This window comes from Maniola jurtina, chromosome 2 (genome assembly GCF_905333055.1).
Source record: "Maniola jurtina chromosome 2, ilManJurt1.1, whole genome shotgun sequence".
NCBI lineage: Eukaryota > Metazoa > Arthropoda > Insecta > Lepidoptera > Nymphalidae > Maniola > Maniola jurtina.
The window spans coordinates 2,371,422-2,388,506 of record NC_060030.1 but is presented as its reverse complement, the minus strand read 5'-3'; the positions used below and the strand labels follow the sequence as shown (position 1 = coordinate 2,388,506).

Below are 17,085 nucleotides of genomic sequence, written 5' to 3'. Positions count from 1 at the left end.
CAAAAAAACACATCATATAATTATATAAACAATATTAACACATTTTAAGAAGCGACCGCACGTCCCTTGTTTATAATAGTAACTACATATAGCGGTATATGAAATACACTATGAAAATCACTACCCATATTAATATAAATGCGAAAGTGTTTGTTTGTTGGTTTGATCACGTCGCACGGATTATAACGATTTTTTGGATGAGTATTACAATTATAGCTTGATGCATTTTTAGTGATATTTAACTGATAAGTAGACAGATGGACAAACGGACGGCCAGCAGAGGCACAGTAATAGCAAGTGTTGGCACCCTTCAGAAACAGACCCCAAAAAACAGAAAATTTCACAATACAAAGTAAAAGGAGCTGTAATTAAAAGACAAGTTTGTTAATAAAATATATGATAAATGATTTATTAATGTCATTTTTAACATAATTAATAAACAGTTAAATGAGCAATTTAATTTGGCACATTCATTGCCATTTTTAGTTAATTACAAACTATGTTCCCAATCATTGTGACTTATTCTGTTGAACAGAATCTCTAAACTAAAATGACCGGTCTAAATCTAGTGCTATTCTTATCACAATGCTCCACTTGGAAAAGGATAGCACTAGATTTATCCCTGTCAGTTTAGAGATTGTGTACGACAGAATTTTAGTTGTATTGTTTTTTAAAGATAAGTTAATTTACAATATTTTTTACTCATAATTTTTATCTTAGATGATAATTAATAATTGTTATTTTTTCCTTTAATACTACAAAGTAAATGTCTAGGTATGGTTATTGTTTTATTTTACAACACTTACGTTTTAAATGAATCATTAATCTAAGCATTACAAATTATTATTGTGCAAATTCAATTTAGTTTAAAATCTATATCAAGAGAATTAAGTTTTGTAGAAATATGTTCAACAGAAGTAGATAAAATAGGTACTCTAATTAAAATACATTTAAATAGTTTACTTGACACAGTAAATGCCGTTATACTGTAAAAATATACATAAAATACAAAATTTTGCACAAATGTACCTATAAGTAAAATAATAATGTGCATAGGTTATATTGTTAGTCACCTATTTTTCTGCTAACTATTTTTTTTCCTAGTAAATAATTTTTAAAATATTGCTTGACATGAACATATTTTTCTACTCAATAACAACTTTCTACATGGTAATGAAATAATATAATAATTCCAATATACAATACCATTTTTGTACTCAAAGGTTGAAATCTATAGAGCGCACTTTGACTTTACTTACAACTTAAGTTTCAGTTAAAACGAGACAGATTTATGCCAGCGGTATAGCGCTGTCTCGTTTTAACAGTGTCTTAAGTCTGAACTCAATAGATCTCAGCCAGTAACTTGTATTCAGATTTCATGTGTCGCCAACTAATTGAATAGGCGTGTTTAAATATTTTAGTTGTTAATACAAGTTATAACTTTTATTACAATGCAATTTAAAAATTATTGTCACAAATCCAAGGCAGAATCACAAAAAATTATAATAATAATAATAATGTCAAAAAATAAATTAAATAGCTGCACAGGCTAATAATATTCTATAGTCTATGGTAAACAGTAGCTGTACAGTATTGTACATTAAAAAAACCCGGTGCACAATGGAAAACGTTGTAAAATATGCTGTCTCTTTTTGTTTTTCGTAATAATTGTCATAAGTGCGTCTCTGTCTTCCGGAACTATTCTATAAATATGAAGGTCAGTTTTGTTATGTAAATGTTGAAAACATTGTAAGGCATGCTGTCATAATGTCAAAAAATAAATTAAATAGCTGCACAGGCTAATAATATTCTACATCTATGATAAACATTATAGTACTCTAATTTCATAGTTGTACAGTATTGTACATTAAGAAAAACCCGGTACACAATGGAAAACGCTGTAACTTGTAAGGTATGCTGTCTTTTTTGTTTTTCGTAATAATTGTCATAAGTGCGTCTCTGTCTTGCGGAACTATTCCATATGAATGTCAGTTTTGTAGCACCAAGGCATGTCCTCGCCGAACTTGCATCGGTGCGCGTTGTTCTTAGCGTCGTAAAGTAATGCGTTGTCCACATACGCGTCGCATGCGCTGCACCAGGCGGAGAGGTCGACGAGAGATAACGCCAGGGCGTGACCGGATGAGCGGTAGTGCGCTTGCATGTGGCCGTTGATGTGACGACCGCAGGCCGTCTGAAATGTAGTTGTAGAAATCAGTTAGTAAATAATAAACAAGCCCTTATTCAGACATGGTTTTTGGCCAATCCCATTGAATGTTTTGACATTGATGCTGTCCTTTAATGATTGATATTTTTTTGCCAATACAGGGGCTGGTTTCATTTACAATGGGGTTGATGACTACTAGTCACATTAGCGATTTTTATCAAACGTCGAAACGCTTGCTTAGTAAGGGAGCTTGTCTAAAGTAATATTATAAAGATGAAAGATGTTTTTTTTTTGTTTGTGTCGATAAACTCAAAACTACTGAACTGATTTTAAAAATTCTTTCACCAGTAGAAAGCTGCATTGCCCTAGTGGTTAGTATGTTCGACAGCAGATGACAATGTCTTGTTGACTTTTCTGTTAAGAAATTTTCAGTACTAGTGTGTAGCACCCTGTGCCTCAAAAGGCACGTAACGCCGTCGGGCCTGCACCTGATCTCTTACCGGTCGTGTCGGATTTCCGTTCCATCGACCTTAGTCCTAGAGAGAGTGCACCTATATTTGCCCACACACTTGTACACTATAATCTCCCGCGCAGTTGGCTAATCTCTATAAAGATTGCCGGCTTAGACAGAAATTCGTTTGGGAGGACATTATTATTATTAATACTTACAATATAACAGTGCAGGCACACCCAGTTCTCCTCAGTATGGTCACAGTCCACACACTTGACACCTTGCTCAAAATTCACCCCCTCGGGTATTGCATATAACATGTCCAAATGCGGACACCACTGCAACGGGACCACAGCAAACATGTCCCCGTCAACTATAGCCTGCATGTTCTCTGATAAAAAGTCCACTAATGTTGTTGGTTCAGTCGCCTTCATTTCACTTTCGTTCTCTTTTGATGCATCTTCATTCACTTTTGACGCAACTTCGTTCACTTTTGATGCACTTTCGTTCACTTTCGATTCACCTTCGTTTACTTTTGATGCACCTTCGTTTACTTTTGATTCACCTTCGTTCACTTTTGATCTATCTTCGTTCACTTTTGTTGCATTTTCATTCCCTTTTGATGAAGTTTCGCTAAGCTTTGGCGAACTTTCATTAACTTTTGAGTCACTTCCTGCTATAGACTTTGCGCAACTAACATCTTCATCATCACTACCGCAATGTATACCATCCGCACATTTATTATCCACTTCCAAACTCAAATTCGACATGCTGCATTCCAAATTAGTATCAATTTCTGACTTTTTGGAATCATTCAAATGGCTTGGTGTTTCCAAACTATTAGTAATTAAACCTCTAGATGGCGCTGGTTTTTCCAAAACATCTTCTACAGGTAGCGCGAGATGGAATTTAAGACTTTTCCAGTACTTTTCATGAGTTTTTATTACATTGTTGATACTTTCGACTGCAGACCAGTGAACGGTATGTTTTGGTTCATAATAGTGCAGGATTGGGTCTCCGAGTAAGGCTTTAGTGCACATGGTCATAGCATAAGAGATGCTAGTGACGTTGTAACCACCTTCTAAGCACAGAATGATTCGACCACCAGCCAGTCCTTTTAGCAAGTGGGTCATTTGACCATAGCATTCCGGTGACACTTTGCAACCTGTAATATCAATTAAACTGTCATTAAACTGTCATGATAATGTTAATAATAATGGTAATTTACAAGGTAAAAATAGTCATTGTCACCGTTACAGACAGACGTTTACGTTATTGTAGACTCCTACTCTACCTGGCAACTGTCACTTCAAAATTACCGTTTGCATGGAAAAACTCTGCATACTTAATGTTTGGCGCCGACATATCGGTGTCGGGCCAGGCCAGTGAGACAGCGTGCCATATAAGAATTATGCGCCCACTAATGTCGGTATCGTGGCCAGGCCGGAGGCCTAAGAAATCCCCAATAATGTAACCGCGCGTTAGTGAAGAAAGTTAACGGTGACAATGACGTTTTTCTCGGTTGACTCTCCGACATCCGAACGCGCAACGACGCTACAGAAGTTACACTTCCAAAACAGGTATAATTGCTATATATTACCGCCAAGAGGGTCCCCCACGCAGGCGTCGAAGCCAGCTGAGACTAGCACAAGGTCTGGGTTGTACTCATATGCGATAGGGAGAACCACTTGTGTGAAGGCTGCCATGTACTCCGCGTCGCCCATACCGCGCTAAAATAAACAGAAACTACAGGCATAACGCGTAGCTGAGTAGGTTCCTGCGGTAGTGGAACGATGCGGGAGGATTGTGATGACGTAACGCGAGAGCTCAGTGCTGTCGCCCTCCCGCACTGCTCCACTACCGCAGTACCTACTCAGTTATCGTGTTTCTTTTGTACTCTGTTGCGGCGTGATTGAAAGACAAACCAACAAACACACTGCCGCATTTATGAGTATGATAACTAGATGATGCCCGAAACTTCATTCGCGTGGATTTGTTTTCTATAAATCCCGTGGGAATGGGAACTCTACCTGCTCAGACCGAAATCTTACTTTTGAATGGCGCGAAAATATCTAAGCCAATCATAGCGCGCGTCCGTCGCTATTGGTTGTTGCCTACGCGCCGTGTTTTGTACATACGTGAATTATGAACGAGATAGCACTAGACTCTGTCCTCCTTGTGTTTGAAATTTTAACGTCATGCAATAAAATCTGTATTTCATTGGTGTACATTCAGTTTTAGTGAGCATTTAGTTGCGCTTTTCTGCGCAAACGAATTTTGCTGATGCAACTTATATAAAACTAAAATAGCTGGAAAACGAGGGATGGGAAGAAGTTATGGCTACATAACACAAGGGAGTGAACTGGGATTAAAACAGTTGGAGAACTATTCCGCCTAGCCATGGACAAGGAGAAGTTTAAACAACTGACTGCTGACCTTCAATAATGCAGAGACACATGAAGAAGAAGAAGACTTATAAAAGTGATAGTACTGTACTCACCTTATTCCAAGGCACGTTGACATTGTACCCCTCCCCCCGGCCCTCACCTACCGCAGTGTAGTCCGCGTCGCGTGAATGTGGGAAAAATGACCCGTTGTCGTAACGGTGGACTGATATGTATAGGATCTGAAAAGTAAACAAGAGTTTTTGGTTATATTTTTAGGGCTCCTTTATTTTATTTTATTCAGATACAAGTTAGCCCTTGACTGCCATTTCACATGGTGGTAGGTGATGATGCAGTCTAAGTGGAAGCGGGCTAACCTATAAGGAAAATGGCAGGTTTTGTTACAACTATACCCCTTTGGTTTCTACATGGCATCTTACGCTAAATCTCTTGGCGGCACGGCTTTGCGGGTAGGTTGGTATCTCTAGCCACGGCCGAAGCCGACCTGAAGGGTGCCAATGGAACCTAAAAATCGACTTTAATAGACCGCAATAGAGGTTGCGAGAGTGCGTGCGTGGGTGCGTGCGTGTGTCTGCGTGAGTGCATGTGTGTGTGTTGTATGTGTGTGGGTGTGTGTGTCTTACCTCTTTATCCTTATAAGTGATCTTTTGTGTTCCATTCCCATGATGCACATCCCAATCCACGATCAGCACTCGTTGCAACCCGTGACTCTGTATTGCGTATTTGGCGGCAATAGCGGCGTTGTTGAGCAAGCAGAAGCCACTGGGTATCTCGTCATCCGCATGATGTCCCGGTGGACGTATGACGCACACGCCTGACCCGGCCACGTTGGACAAAACTGCGTCTACCATCTATGGGGATAGAATTCAATATTGAATGACACTTAGAATACAATTGGAGGATCAGTGTCCATACATTTTAGCCCATGGTCTTTGTACTTACTTGCAGTACACAGCCTGCCGCTACGGCAGCGCTCTCTAACGTGTCAGGGTGGAAGTATATGGAGTCGTACGCTTCCTTCAGGCTGTTTAGATCTCTTAGCTTTGTACTTGCCAATTCTTTTAACCTGCATTATAAGGAAGCAACAATTACTACTAGTATAGTAGAACTAAGCGAAACAACACCTTAAGTTTCAACTAAACTTTACAAAAATGTTTCTTGGTGTAAATGATAATCCCCGTAAATCTTCTTAGCGCTTACGTAAAGGTCGCTAATTTCTACGCAATGAAATGAATTCACTATAGGCAAGAGCTTGACCACAATCACACCTGATGGAAAGTGATGATGTGGCCTAAGATGCGACGCGTTTACCTAGAAGATTCCTATTCACTCTTGTTTTAAAGACACCCGGATTGTAATTGGTAGGAAACAGTATTCCAAACCTTAGCCATTAGTATGAGGAATGATGACGCAAAACGTTTCGTGCATATAGATGGAGTGTCGACGACATAAGGATAGAAACTCGCCCAACATCTTGCGGTTCGGTGGTAAAATGGTGAACGGGAGACAAGATCGAAAAGTTTCTGTGCACCGATAAGTCGCCGACCTTACGGCGATCTTTAAAATCAATCAGAAACCATTAAAATAGGCTTACCTGTCAAGATGTTTCCTCGTGTGCACAGCAAGTATCTCTTCGTCGGTCGCAGTCCTAGCGGTCAGGTGATGCAGTCGGTCTAGCAAGCCAAAGTCACGATGCCTTTCGTGTATGCGCAAGATGCGTTCCGGGCTCTCTACGTGACCTCTAGACGGGGAAATAGCTCGTTATTATTTCTGAGCATAGATACAGGTCATAACCAAAAACGAAGACTTGAATGAAGAATAGACGATGTTTTTTAGAAGTTCACAATATATTGCAAATAAAACATCTGACTGACGCTAGAGGTCAACGAACGTTCCGTAAATAGGTCATTCGAAGCCAATGCTGCGTCGTAGATGGGGCATTGAACCGAGTTTTGCACGCTATATAGCGTGCAAAACTCGGGTTTGAAAAATACTAAATCACTAAAATTAAAAGATAAGGCAATAAGTATTATTAGCATTGGATCGTGTTAAGGTAGTATAATAATAACGCAAAGTTTATGCTAACGTTCTGATTACACCCTTTTTATAATAGTACGCTATATATGCTGTGTTATGCAAATTACAGTTCTTTTTTGTGCCGATTCGAAGCGTCCCACCGATCGTACTTTTATTTTACGAACCGACGCACGCTTTACTTGTGGTAATCAAGTGTATAGACACGGGCAAAGTTGTATGTTTATATGGGATGTCTATTCAAACGTCTCGTGTGAAGGAGCGAAATCTTTTCCTTCCAAATATCCTTTATTTTTAGTAAAAAGCTAGCCTTGAAAATATAATATGACCAAAATATATTTCTAGCTAAAACGTCACAACGTGGTGCAAGCTTTTGCACACTCTTAGTTCGGATTATGATGATTATGCACTATGATAATTTGAATGATTATATATATGCTATGATATGATATTGAATGAATATGGAAATGAAAATATGATGATCGATTTACCCGCCAATACTCACGGTTCGCATATATTCCTGTGCTTCAGCATGGCGTGGTCGAAGATGTAGCACACTGGGTGTTGAGCTAGCGTCAAATCTGTCACTGTAGAAGAAGACCTTTGTGAGAATATGTAGATCAATTAGTTGTAAATTATAAACAACTTGTAGATCAGCGGGGACCCTGAGATACAGGTTTTGCAAAGTTAATTCAGGGCCCCCAGCACAATTTGCAAAAAGACCTACGTAAAAAACAAATACATAATTTCATTACAAATCATTTCATTTCATCAGCAGGGGGGACACGGCAGCGCCCCCTGCCAAGACGAGCCAAACAAAGAACGGGGCACTACCTCCCTTTTCTGGGAACTTTTCGAACCGTTATAGCTTCGGTCTGGATAACGCTAGAAAGTTAAAATTTTCAGTATAAACTGCCCTTGTCAGACTGAAAAGTACTAAAATCCATCATTTAGTTGCGTGTTCTTAAAGCAAGCAGTTACTAGTGGTGAAACTCGTGTCTCATTTTATCTCCCTCCCACTATACTGTAACTGTATGCTTGTTTCTCTCTGTCGCATTCATTGACACTGACGTGTCTACTCTAAATTGTACTCGGTTTAAGTAACAACCTGTTGTCATAAAATAGGTCATACTAACTTCAAAATGTGTATTAAAAAGCCTCTTACCTATTGACAAATGGTCCAATTTCTCTCTTATGCGTTGTTTAGTCGCGTCATCTTGTAAAGGATAGCAGTCCCTTGTGGCGAAACGCTCGGGTCTCGTTTCATCTCCCTCCCACCTTACTGAAACTGTATGTTTCTGTTTGTCTCTGTCACATACATTGACGACTGTCGTGTCTATACTGTACGTGGGTTGGTAGTTGTAACAGCGCCAGTGTTTTTTGTGTGCGTATATGCAATTGAGGATGGATTCTCTTATTCTGTGGGAGAAATAAAATTCGATCAAATTCAGAGCAGAAAAGGTATTCAAACAATATGCAAGAAAGTTATTTACATAAATATAACGATTATTTATCTTTGATTGGCCACTTGATTTAAACAGTCAGTTCTAAGAGCCACTGTGTTGATCTGAAATATATTTTTTATTCTTTAATCTGGCTTTACTCTGATTAGCCAATGTCAAGTTTGTGATATTTTCAAGTTATTGAATTTATACAAGTATGGACTCCGTCTGCGCCGGCGCCCGCCGACATACGCGCGGCGCCCCTTTAGAGCGCTTCCCAGTCAGTTCCACCACCAAAAAACACCAACTAACACAAAAACCAGCCACTCTTAACAAAAAAAACACTCCAAACAAGCACAGCACGCGCGCCAGCAAACGCCATCGCAGACGAAGTCATCTGAAATATATATATTTTAAGTTGCTGAGAGACACCACAAATTAAAATGTATGTGCTAACACAGTAAAATTGGTTAAATCACATCTTGGGGATATGTTTAGCATAAAGTACAGGTTTAATAATATGTTGTCGATTGTTACAAAGTGGCAATGAACATTAGCGCTTACCCACGATTACTCACTTAGTTTAATGATTGAAGGTGTAGCAGAAAACTGGTACCGATACTGAGTGCAACAAAATTTTAGAGTATTCGCATCTTTTTCTTACCAATATGATAGGAAAAGGACAGACAAACCTCATTTAATTTAGAACTGTCCAACTTCGTGACTTTAGGTGCCAGTCGTGAGCCTATTGTTTAAATTTGTAGAGTGCACTGAAAAGAGTCTTCAAATCTAAAATTCATTTTCCGCCGTTTTTTAGCAGTATTAAAAAGAAAAAGATACAGATACTCTAAATTTAGTTTGGAGAAAGAGGACAGAACCGATGACATTGGTGCCGATTCTGTTATCTTTCTCTAAACTAAATTTAGAGTATCTGCGTCCTCCTCCTTTTAATATTGTTGAAAAGGGTCGGAACATGAATTTTACATTTAAAGACTCTAAATTTTAGTGCACGCTATAAATTTAAACAATAGGCTCGCGACTGGCCGCTAAAGTCACGAGGTTTGACAGCTCTAAATCAAATTTAGAACTATCAAGATGTGTCTGTTCTTTTCATATTACATTGGTAAGAGGAGGATGCGAATACTCTAAAATTTAGTTGCCAACGGAATCGGTACCATTATCTGCTACCTTCTCTCAACTTACGAGTCGTTAGGTTCGGTTAAAGCCTGCAACCTCGGCGGCGGGTGTCCCAGTAATGTTCGAAGGGTGAGCGCGGCCGCTTCAGCGAGCGAGCGGACGCAGTAGCCGCCTTCCAGCACCACACACACGCTGGGGCATACGCTCATCACCATGTTGAGCAGCGTTGCGTAGCACGCGGGCGTCACCTCCATCTCACCCTGATGAAAACGAGCTAATATAAGAAACTGACTGGTGCCCGCGAGTGTATCCAGTATATTAAAAACCCGTGAGCACTCTTTGATTTTTTTCAGGGATAAAAAGTAGCATGTTTCCTTCACCAGGATACAAGCTATCTTTATACTAAACATCCAATTCGGTTAAACAGATGCGATGTAAAAAGGCAAAAGGCCGACACTTTCGCATTTGTAATGTTAGTATGTTCGAAAGGTGAGGGCGGCCGCTTCAGCGAGCGAGTGGACGTAGTAACACCCTTCCAGCGCTACACAGACGCTAGGACATATTCCAAGCAGAGTTGCGTAGCACGCGGGCGTTACCTCCATCTCACCCTGATGAAGACGACCTAATATAAGAAACTAGCTGATGCCCGGGAGTTTGTCCACAGGGATTGATTTTTTTTGAAAATCCAGTGGGAACATTTTGATTTTCAGGGATAAAAGTATCATATTTCCTTCATCAGGACAGGATTTATAATGTTAGTATGTTCGAAGGATAAGGGCGACCGCTTCAATGAGCGAGCGGATGCATTACCCTTCTTCCAGCACCACACACACGCACATTCTCTCATCACCATGCCAAGCAGGGCTGCGTAGCACGCGGACGATGTGCTGAAGTCTGCAAGTTCGTTCACATGTATACATCTTTTGATTTTCCAGAATAAAAGTATACTATGTTTTTCGCTGTACAGATGTATAAAAACGTAAAAGACAGACATATATACTCCTGTTAAAAGAGCTTGGACAGTGTGGACCATTCAGTTTTTGTTCCCTACTTTGATATGAAAAATTATAATAGCTCAATAAAAGAACTACTCAGAATTTTTTGACGGATAACCCCAATAACTTTTGACCAAACCCATGCCTACCTTCTCATCGCCAATAGCGGAATCATACCCAGCGGAGACTAGGACGAGTTGAGGCGAGAACTGAAAGAGAGAGGCACAGTGGAGACTAGAGATAGAAAGGGATAGAGTACCTCCGGGCAGCCCACCGCGGCGTCGTAGCCCGCCGATATGAGCACCAGCTCCGGTTGGTACTGCGGTCCACAAAAAATATTATGTAAGAAACGGTCAAATCAAACTCATCAGGTCAGGAACTCATGTCATCCACGGAAAGAAGTTAGTATAGCGCTGTTAGCTATAGTTGATATAGCGCTCTCTTTGTTCCGTAATCCCATACAAATGACAGAGACAAAAATCAACCAATTACACACGAAACTATGTTTTCAATTGAATTTCGAATGTTTTTTGAAAACATGTTTGTGATTGGTTGGTATCTCAAAATGGTGTAAGCGCCTGCAGAAATTTTGTCTCTGTCATGTGTATGGGATTACGTGACAGAGAGAGCGCTATACTAACTTCTTTGATGGATAGCGTATAGGCATCGGTTTATTACAAAAATGCAAATATTCTTCTTCTCAATCGATTACTCTTGACCTCTCGTAAGAGAGTAGTATATTCTTTGCTCTTGACAGAGTGATCGTGGCTATTATTATATGCTTAGCAATAATACCCCCTCCCCCCTCCTTCATTTACTTCCATTTGCACTCCCCTCAAAAAGATTTTTTTATAACTTTTGTCATATATTTATCCACTTTTGTGAAGTTCCGTATTTATATCTAATATTAATTATTAAGAATTTGTTATAAGTATAGATTTATACAGCTCACCTCAATGGCCATGGGCAGTAGCAATTGGTGCCATATCGCGATGTAGTCCGCGTCAGTCATACCCGTTTGGTTGAGCGGCACGTTGAAGGTGTACCCCTCCCCCCGACCACACCCTGTATAGTGGAAGTTGGACTGGCGCAGGTTCGGCCAGAATGCTCCGTGTTCGTAGCGGTGGATCGAGAAATACACCACTCTGTATAGCAAATATACCACACCTCAATGAAAGATGGCGGCTTCAAAGCAGCTGTTCTATTTGGCGGCCATTTTCAATACGAACGGTGGTAACGTAAGATTTGAATCAAGTCAAACCTAAATTTTACGTAATAAAGAGGTCTAAGACAGTGGAAGGCCACAAGCAGCATGCAGCCATGGTGGCGATGAGTAATGACGCCAACATTGATTGCCTACATTTTATGGTAGCCTGGTACTTTTCTTAACCATGCATGGTTGGCCTTATTTTAAACATGTTTTATTTTTATCTGTGCCTTATAAAAGTATGAGAAAGGGGGAATAGAAAGTGCTTCAAGTGGTTCTCAAAATCTAGTCAGCTTACTTTTTTTTATTCAAAAAAAAAAAAATATTTGTGTGTCTAGTTTTTGATAGGCTAGAGCGATTGCAATCAAATCTGATTGCGATCTTTAGCTGTTAGCTAAAATGCACTATCGCAGCAAGAATACCATAAATTGTACCAATCACGACAGTTGAGATCTAACAATGCGATGAAAGATTCAAGATTCAAGATTTTTTTATTTGCAGAAACATTTTTTAAAGTGCAATCTTAGATGTTATATCTTTGGCGCTAACCGGTAACAAATATCGATAGGTCATTTGTTTTATGTGATTTATACTATGTTCTAGCAGATGCCTGCCACTTCATCCGCGTGGATTTAGGTCTCCAAAAATCCTGAAGGAACTCTGATTTTACGAGACAAAAAGTAGCCTATGTCATTCTCCAGATTTTTAAACATGCCAAACCATGGCAAAAATCACGTTAATGCGTTGCTCCGTTGTGACGTGATTGAAGGACAAACCTTTGAAGCCTTTATAATATAAAATAGTGATCGATTCCGTAAGTTTTTTCGAAGTAGGTACTAATAACAAAATTGTCATCGTCACTGACCTTGGATCGTCATAAAACATCTGCTGCGTTGCTTGTCCGTGGTGTACGTCCCAGTCGATTATCAATATCCTGCAACAATTAACACAGAACTGTCACATAAAGTGCGAAGTGCGCCAAGTGCGAGTCGGACTCACACACAAAAAGTTCCTAACTATCGTACAAGAAATAACTCATCTAGTGTTTGTCATTCTGATAATCATATGCTACCTGTGAAATTGATCATCTTTAATGGCGTCAATTCCGATGTTTTTCTCTAAACTAAATTGAGTGTATCTGCATCTTTTTCTTCTTAATATTGCTAAAAAAGGACAGAAAATGAATTTTAAATTTATAGACCACTCTACAAATTTAAACAGTGGGCTCGCGCCTAAAGTTAAGAGGTTTGACAGTTCTAAAATAAATTGTCTGTCCTTTTCTTATTACATTGGTAAGAAAAGGATGTGAATACTCTAAAGTTGCACTCAGAATCAGTACTAATGCCAACCTTTGTAAATGTCGCACGCTCAGCGCGTGGTGCGCTGCGAGCGCCACATTGTTGTAGAAGCAGTAGCCGCAGGGCTCAGCGCGCATCGCGTGGTGTCCGGGCGGCCGGACGAATGCGGCTCCGTTCTGGACCACGCCGGTCACGATCCGGTCCACCATGTCTATCGTGGACCCAGCTGCGATCAGGGCTAGCTCGTGGGTACTCTGGAAAATTCCCTTAGCTCAAAACTGCGATATGAATGTTCCACTAGATGTGGCGTTTCAAAGAAACAATATGTCTCAACGAACATTCGGTGTCCGCACTCCTGTCAATCGTAATACCCCTTTACATGCAGTCCATTTCTATAAACATAGATAAGTTAGAACAGACTATAGGTAGTAGGTACTAAAGGTATTTATGTGAATAATAATAATTTAGAGTAATCGCGCAAGTTATCCCGTAGGGCTTACTAACCCTAAGGTAAATATGATGTGATGTGTGGCATAATTTACAATACCTTCCTGAATCTAAAAATCTGAAAATCCTGAATTTGTAGTTACATGATACATCACAAAAAAAGTCTCTTGAATGGAGGACAAGTGTGATGTATTTATTTTTTTCAACTAAATTTATGGCTCTGGGTTCTAGGTCTTCCAATAAAACTACCAAGAAACTAAAAAAGTGCAACTTACAGGGTGTATATACACAGCATCGTACTTTGAAGATAAATCCTCTAGAAATTGTTCATCTTGGTTCTGATGGGTGGCCTCTAACATCTCGTGAATAGAAGGTGAGTGTAGAGTGTGCAGCTCTTCCTTGGTCGCCGCTCTCGGTGGGAACGACACACATTGCTCTATTAGATTCAGTTCTTGACACCTGCCACAAAATAAATAACTACAATCATGCTACAACTGCAATGATAATACTTTTTTTCTCCCTAGTGTTAAGGTTGTCTGGAAGAGATCGCTACTTAGCGATAAGACCGCCTTAACTGTACCTACATTTTAGGTTTTCTTCTTATTTTTAACTTGTCATTTGTGTTTTGTGGTGCAATAAAGTATATACATAATATATATACATTATACATACATTTTATCACTCCATAGTGATACGTATTATAAATGCGAAAGTGTGTCTGTCTGTCTGCAAAATTTTCATAACCCAACAATTTATCTGATTCTGATGTTTGGTACATAGCTAGCTTAATCCTGGGGACGGACAAAGGCTACTTTTTATTCCAAAGAGTCAAAGGGAAATCAAAGAGTTCCCACTGGATTTTTAAAAACTCTTGCGTTTAACTGGGTATAAAGGTGCAGGATGCTAAATGCAAATTGACATATTAAGACTACTTTTTATCCTGGAAAATCAAAAAGGATTTTTAAAAACCTGAATCTATGTGGACGAAGTCGCGGGCATCATCTAGTTATGCTATAAAGTGAACAATTTTCTTCTTTTATCGAATTTAATTTTTATCTGTTTTATGGTTTTATAGTTGCTATAAATTAACCTGAAAACGTGACTGATCTTCATATAACGTATTCAAATACATTATTTCAATATAAAGCAATTATTTGACTAAAATTAATACTGATACTTCTTGAATTTTTAATGTATATATTAGCGCTTGGCTGCAATCAGACCTGCTGGCAAGTGATGATGCGGCCTAAGATGGAGCGCACTTGCCTAGAAGATGCCTATTTACTCTTGGCTTGAAGGTACCCATATTAAAATTGGAGGGAAAAACTGATGGTGTTTCTTCACTAAAACTTGCATTATTTGACTTGGGATAGTAATAGTGTATACAACCAACATACCTACAAGATGTTTTGCTTACCGGTTAATAACTCCAATCAACCTCTCCGGGCATTCAGGATACTTGTCATCCCACAGGCAGCGATGCTCTGCCATGCGAGGCTCGGTGACGAATCCTGTAGGACCTTTCACTTTCGACTTTGACTCCATTGCCTATTAACAACAAATTATACTTTTCTGTAGCTCTAGTTATCCAGTGGTAAATCTTTTTGATGACTCAAAAGTTTACTTGAATAAAAATATATTCTATTCTATTCTAGGATGTAAGCTATCTGTGTTTAATTTCATCAAGATTTCTTCAACGATACAGCAATGAAATAACAACAGACACATACACTCTTGCATTTGTAGTAGTATGGATTATACTTATTTATTTTACTAATACTTTACTGCACACACCCGAAGTAAAAACATCAAAAAACATACAAAATAGGAGCTTAATCTAATAGCTGCAGAGTGCAAAGGCAGTTTTATCACTAAACCAATTTCTTTTAGGCAACCTTTAGCGAAAGGAATTGTGAAAGCACAGGTTGGTGCGGCAAGCAAATTAGGCCCTACACATTACTATAAAATAAACTACATACACAATACATAATGATACACAAATAAATATAAATATGGAGGAGGAATTGATTTGTAAATTGTCAGCATAAAAACGCAAGAGGAAATAACAGAAAAGATAGTAGAAAAGTAGTAGTAATAAAAATAAATAAACAAGACAAGAGGTGAAAGGAGACCTCCCTGGGGAACACCTGCAGAGAGTGATTAGAGTGTGAAACACTTGCCATCAATTTGAACATGTTGTTGACGTCCAGTTAGATACAACCCAAACCACTAAACTATTTCAATAGAGACATTCAAGGAACTTAATATCGCAAGAAGTAAGTAGATTGACATTATAGAAAGCGTGAATAGCATAAGAAAAGTGCATGTCATTGCAGACTTTAATTAGTGCAGTGGCTTTGCTGTGGCCTAGTCTAAAGCCAGGTTGGATAGGACTCAGTTGTTACTTACTATTTGATAGGGGTCACGCAATACTGTATCAACAGTTAATTTCTTCTTTTGTTGGGCTTTCTTTTTAGCAGCTATCACAGAGGCAGATGGCTAACAAATAAAAATATATTTCTTTATCTTAAATAAGTTACAAAAGATAATCGGATTACCAGCAGGAAATGGGAATTATATTTGCATTGTAGAGATAATTATTATCTAAGATATTCATCATTCAAATACAAGAGATACTGAAAAATATATTTAAATATTTACTATGTAAAGTCAGAATTGTCTTTTTTATTGTTATCTTTTCAGTAAACAACTGTGTAACAAATTACGTAATAAATAAAGTTAGCCATTTATTCAACTTTAGCGACAATAAATATTCACTTAATTATTTTTGCTGAATTAAGTTTTGGGCTTTGATTAAAGATTTTGCTTATTAAAGATTTTGCTTTCTTGAGAAGTCTAGTATTTTAGCAAAGTGGAATATTGAGTTTTTCTTTGCTTTTCTTTCCATGTTGCTGTGAGTTTCTTTAGTAGCTACGCTGCTACACCAATCAAAAGTATAAAATTTAGACTAAGCTTGGGTTAAACATACTTTGGTTCCAGCAGACATTGCACGGGTTTGGATTTTCGCTTTCCTTGCTCCATTCCTTGTTACAATAGACGAGGGGGGTGTTTTCTTCCCATCTCCACTGGACCGGGTGGTCTGTGGCGGTAAGGGAATCGACTAAACAAAGCAAACAAACTGTTCACTAAAATGTAAACATTATAAAATGAATGAATAAAGTAAAAATAATAACAGAAATAGTTACCATTGCTGGATGAGAATGTCTGATTTATGCCGCCAGTACAGTAATTTTGCTTTTGAACTACTTTTATGTTAATTTACACAGTCATTGCTATTTTAAAATACAATTCGCCGAGGCGAGGCTAACTTCCAAACACGGCAATAAAATGACATTTAGCATTAGCAATTAGCATACATTTAGTGACAATAATAATATGACATCATGAGCAGTTTTTTTTTCAACTGACTTTACGGCTCTGGATTCGCAGCGCCGTATGTTTCCACAATATGGTTTCCAAATGGCTTCCAATGAGTTTATTTATT

At 38.7% G+C, this 17,085-nt stretch overlaps 1 protein-coding gene across 5 annotated transcripts; it reads right to left on the bottom strand.

The window, feature by feature from the left end:
* Positions 1-380: 380 nt before the first annotated feature.
* LOC123874460 (histone deacetylase 6) lies at positions 381-16,930 on the bottom strand. 5 transcript variants are annotated; one of them, XM_045919849.1, is made up of 20 exons: positions 16,787-16,930; positions 16,570-16,701; positions 15,990-16,079; positions 14,998-15,128; positions 13,856-14,039; positions 13,185-13,387; positions 12,701-12,769; positions 11,581-11,773; positions 10,888-10,947; positions 9,700-9,893; positions 8,220-8,473; positions 7,560-7,641; positions 6,615-6,761; positions 5,963-6,086; positions 5,644-5,871; positions 5,116-5,241; positions 4,216-4,345; positions 2,834-3,780; positions 1,936-2,191; positions 381-1,659 (listed from the first exon to the last, which is right to left on the bottom strand). In XM_045919849.1, the coding sequence occupies exons 1-19, from the start codon at positions 16,787-16,789 to the stop codon at positions 1,973-1,975; spliced, it is 3,516 nt and encodes a 1,171-aa protein (XP_045775805.1). In that variant the 5' UTR covers positions 16,790-16,930; the 3' UTR covers positions 381-1,659; positions 1,936-1,972. The 5 variants fall into 5 exon arrangements, with proteins under 5 accessions (XP_045775805.1, XP_045775814.1, XP_045775789.1 ...); XM_045919858.1 differs by having other exon boundaries at positions 381-2,191; positions 2,834-3,075; positions 3,139-3,780; XM_045919833.1 differs by having other exon boundaries at positions 381-2,191.
* Positions 16,931-17,085: the final 155 nt, after the last annotated feature.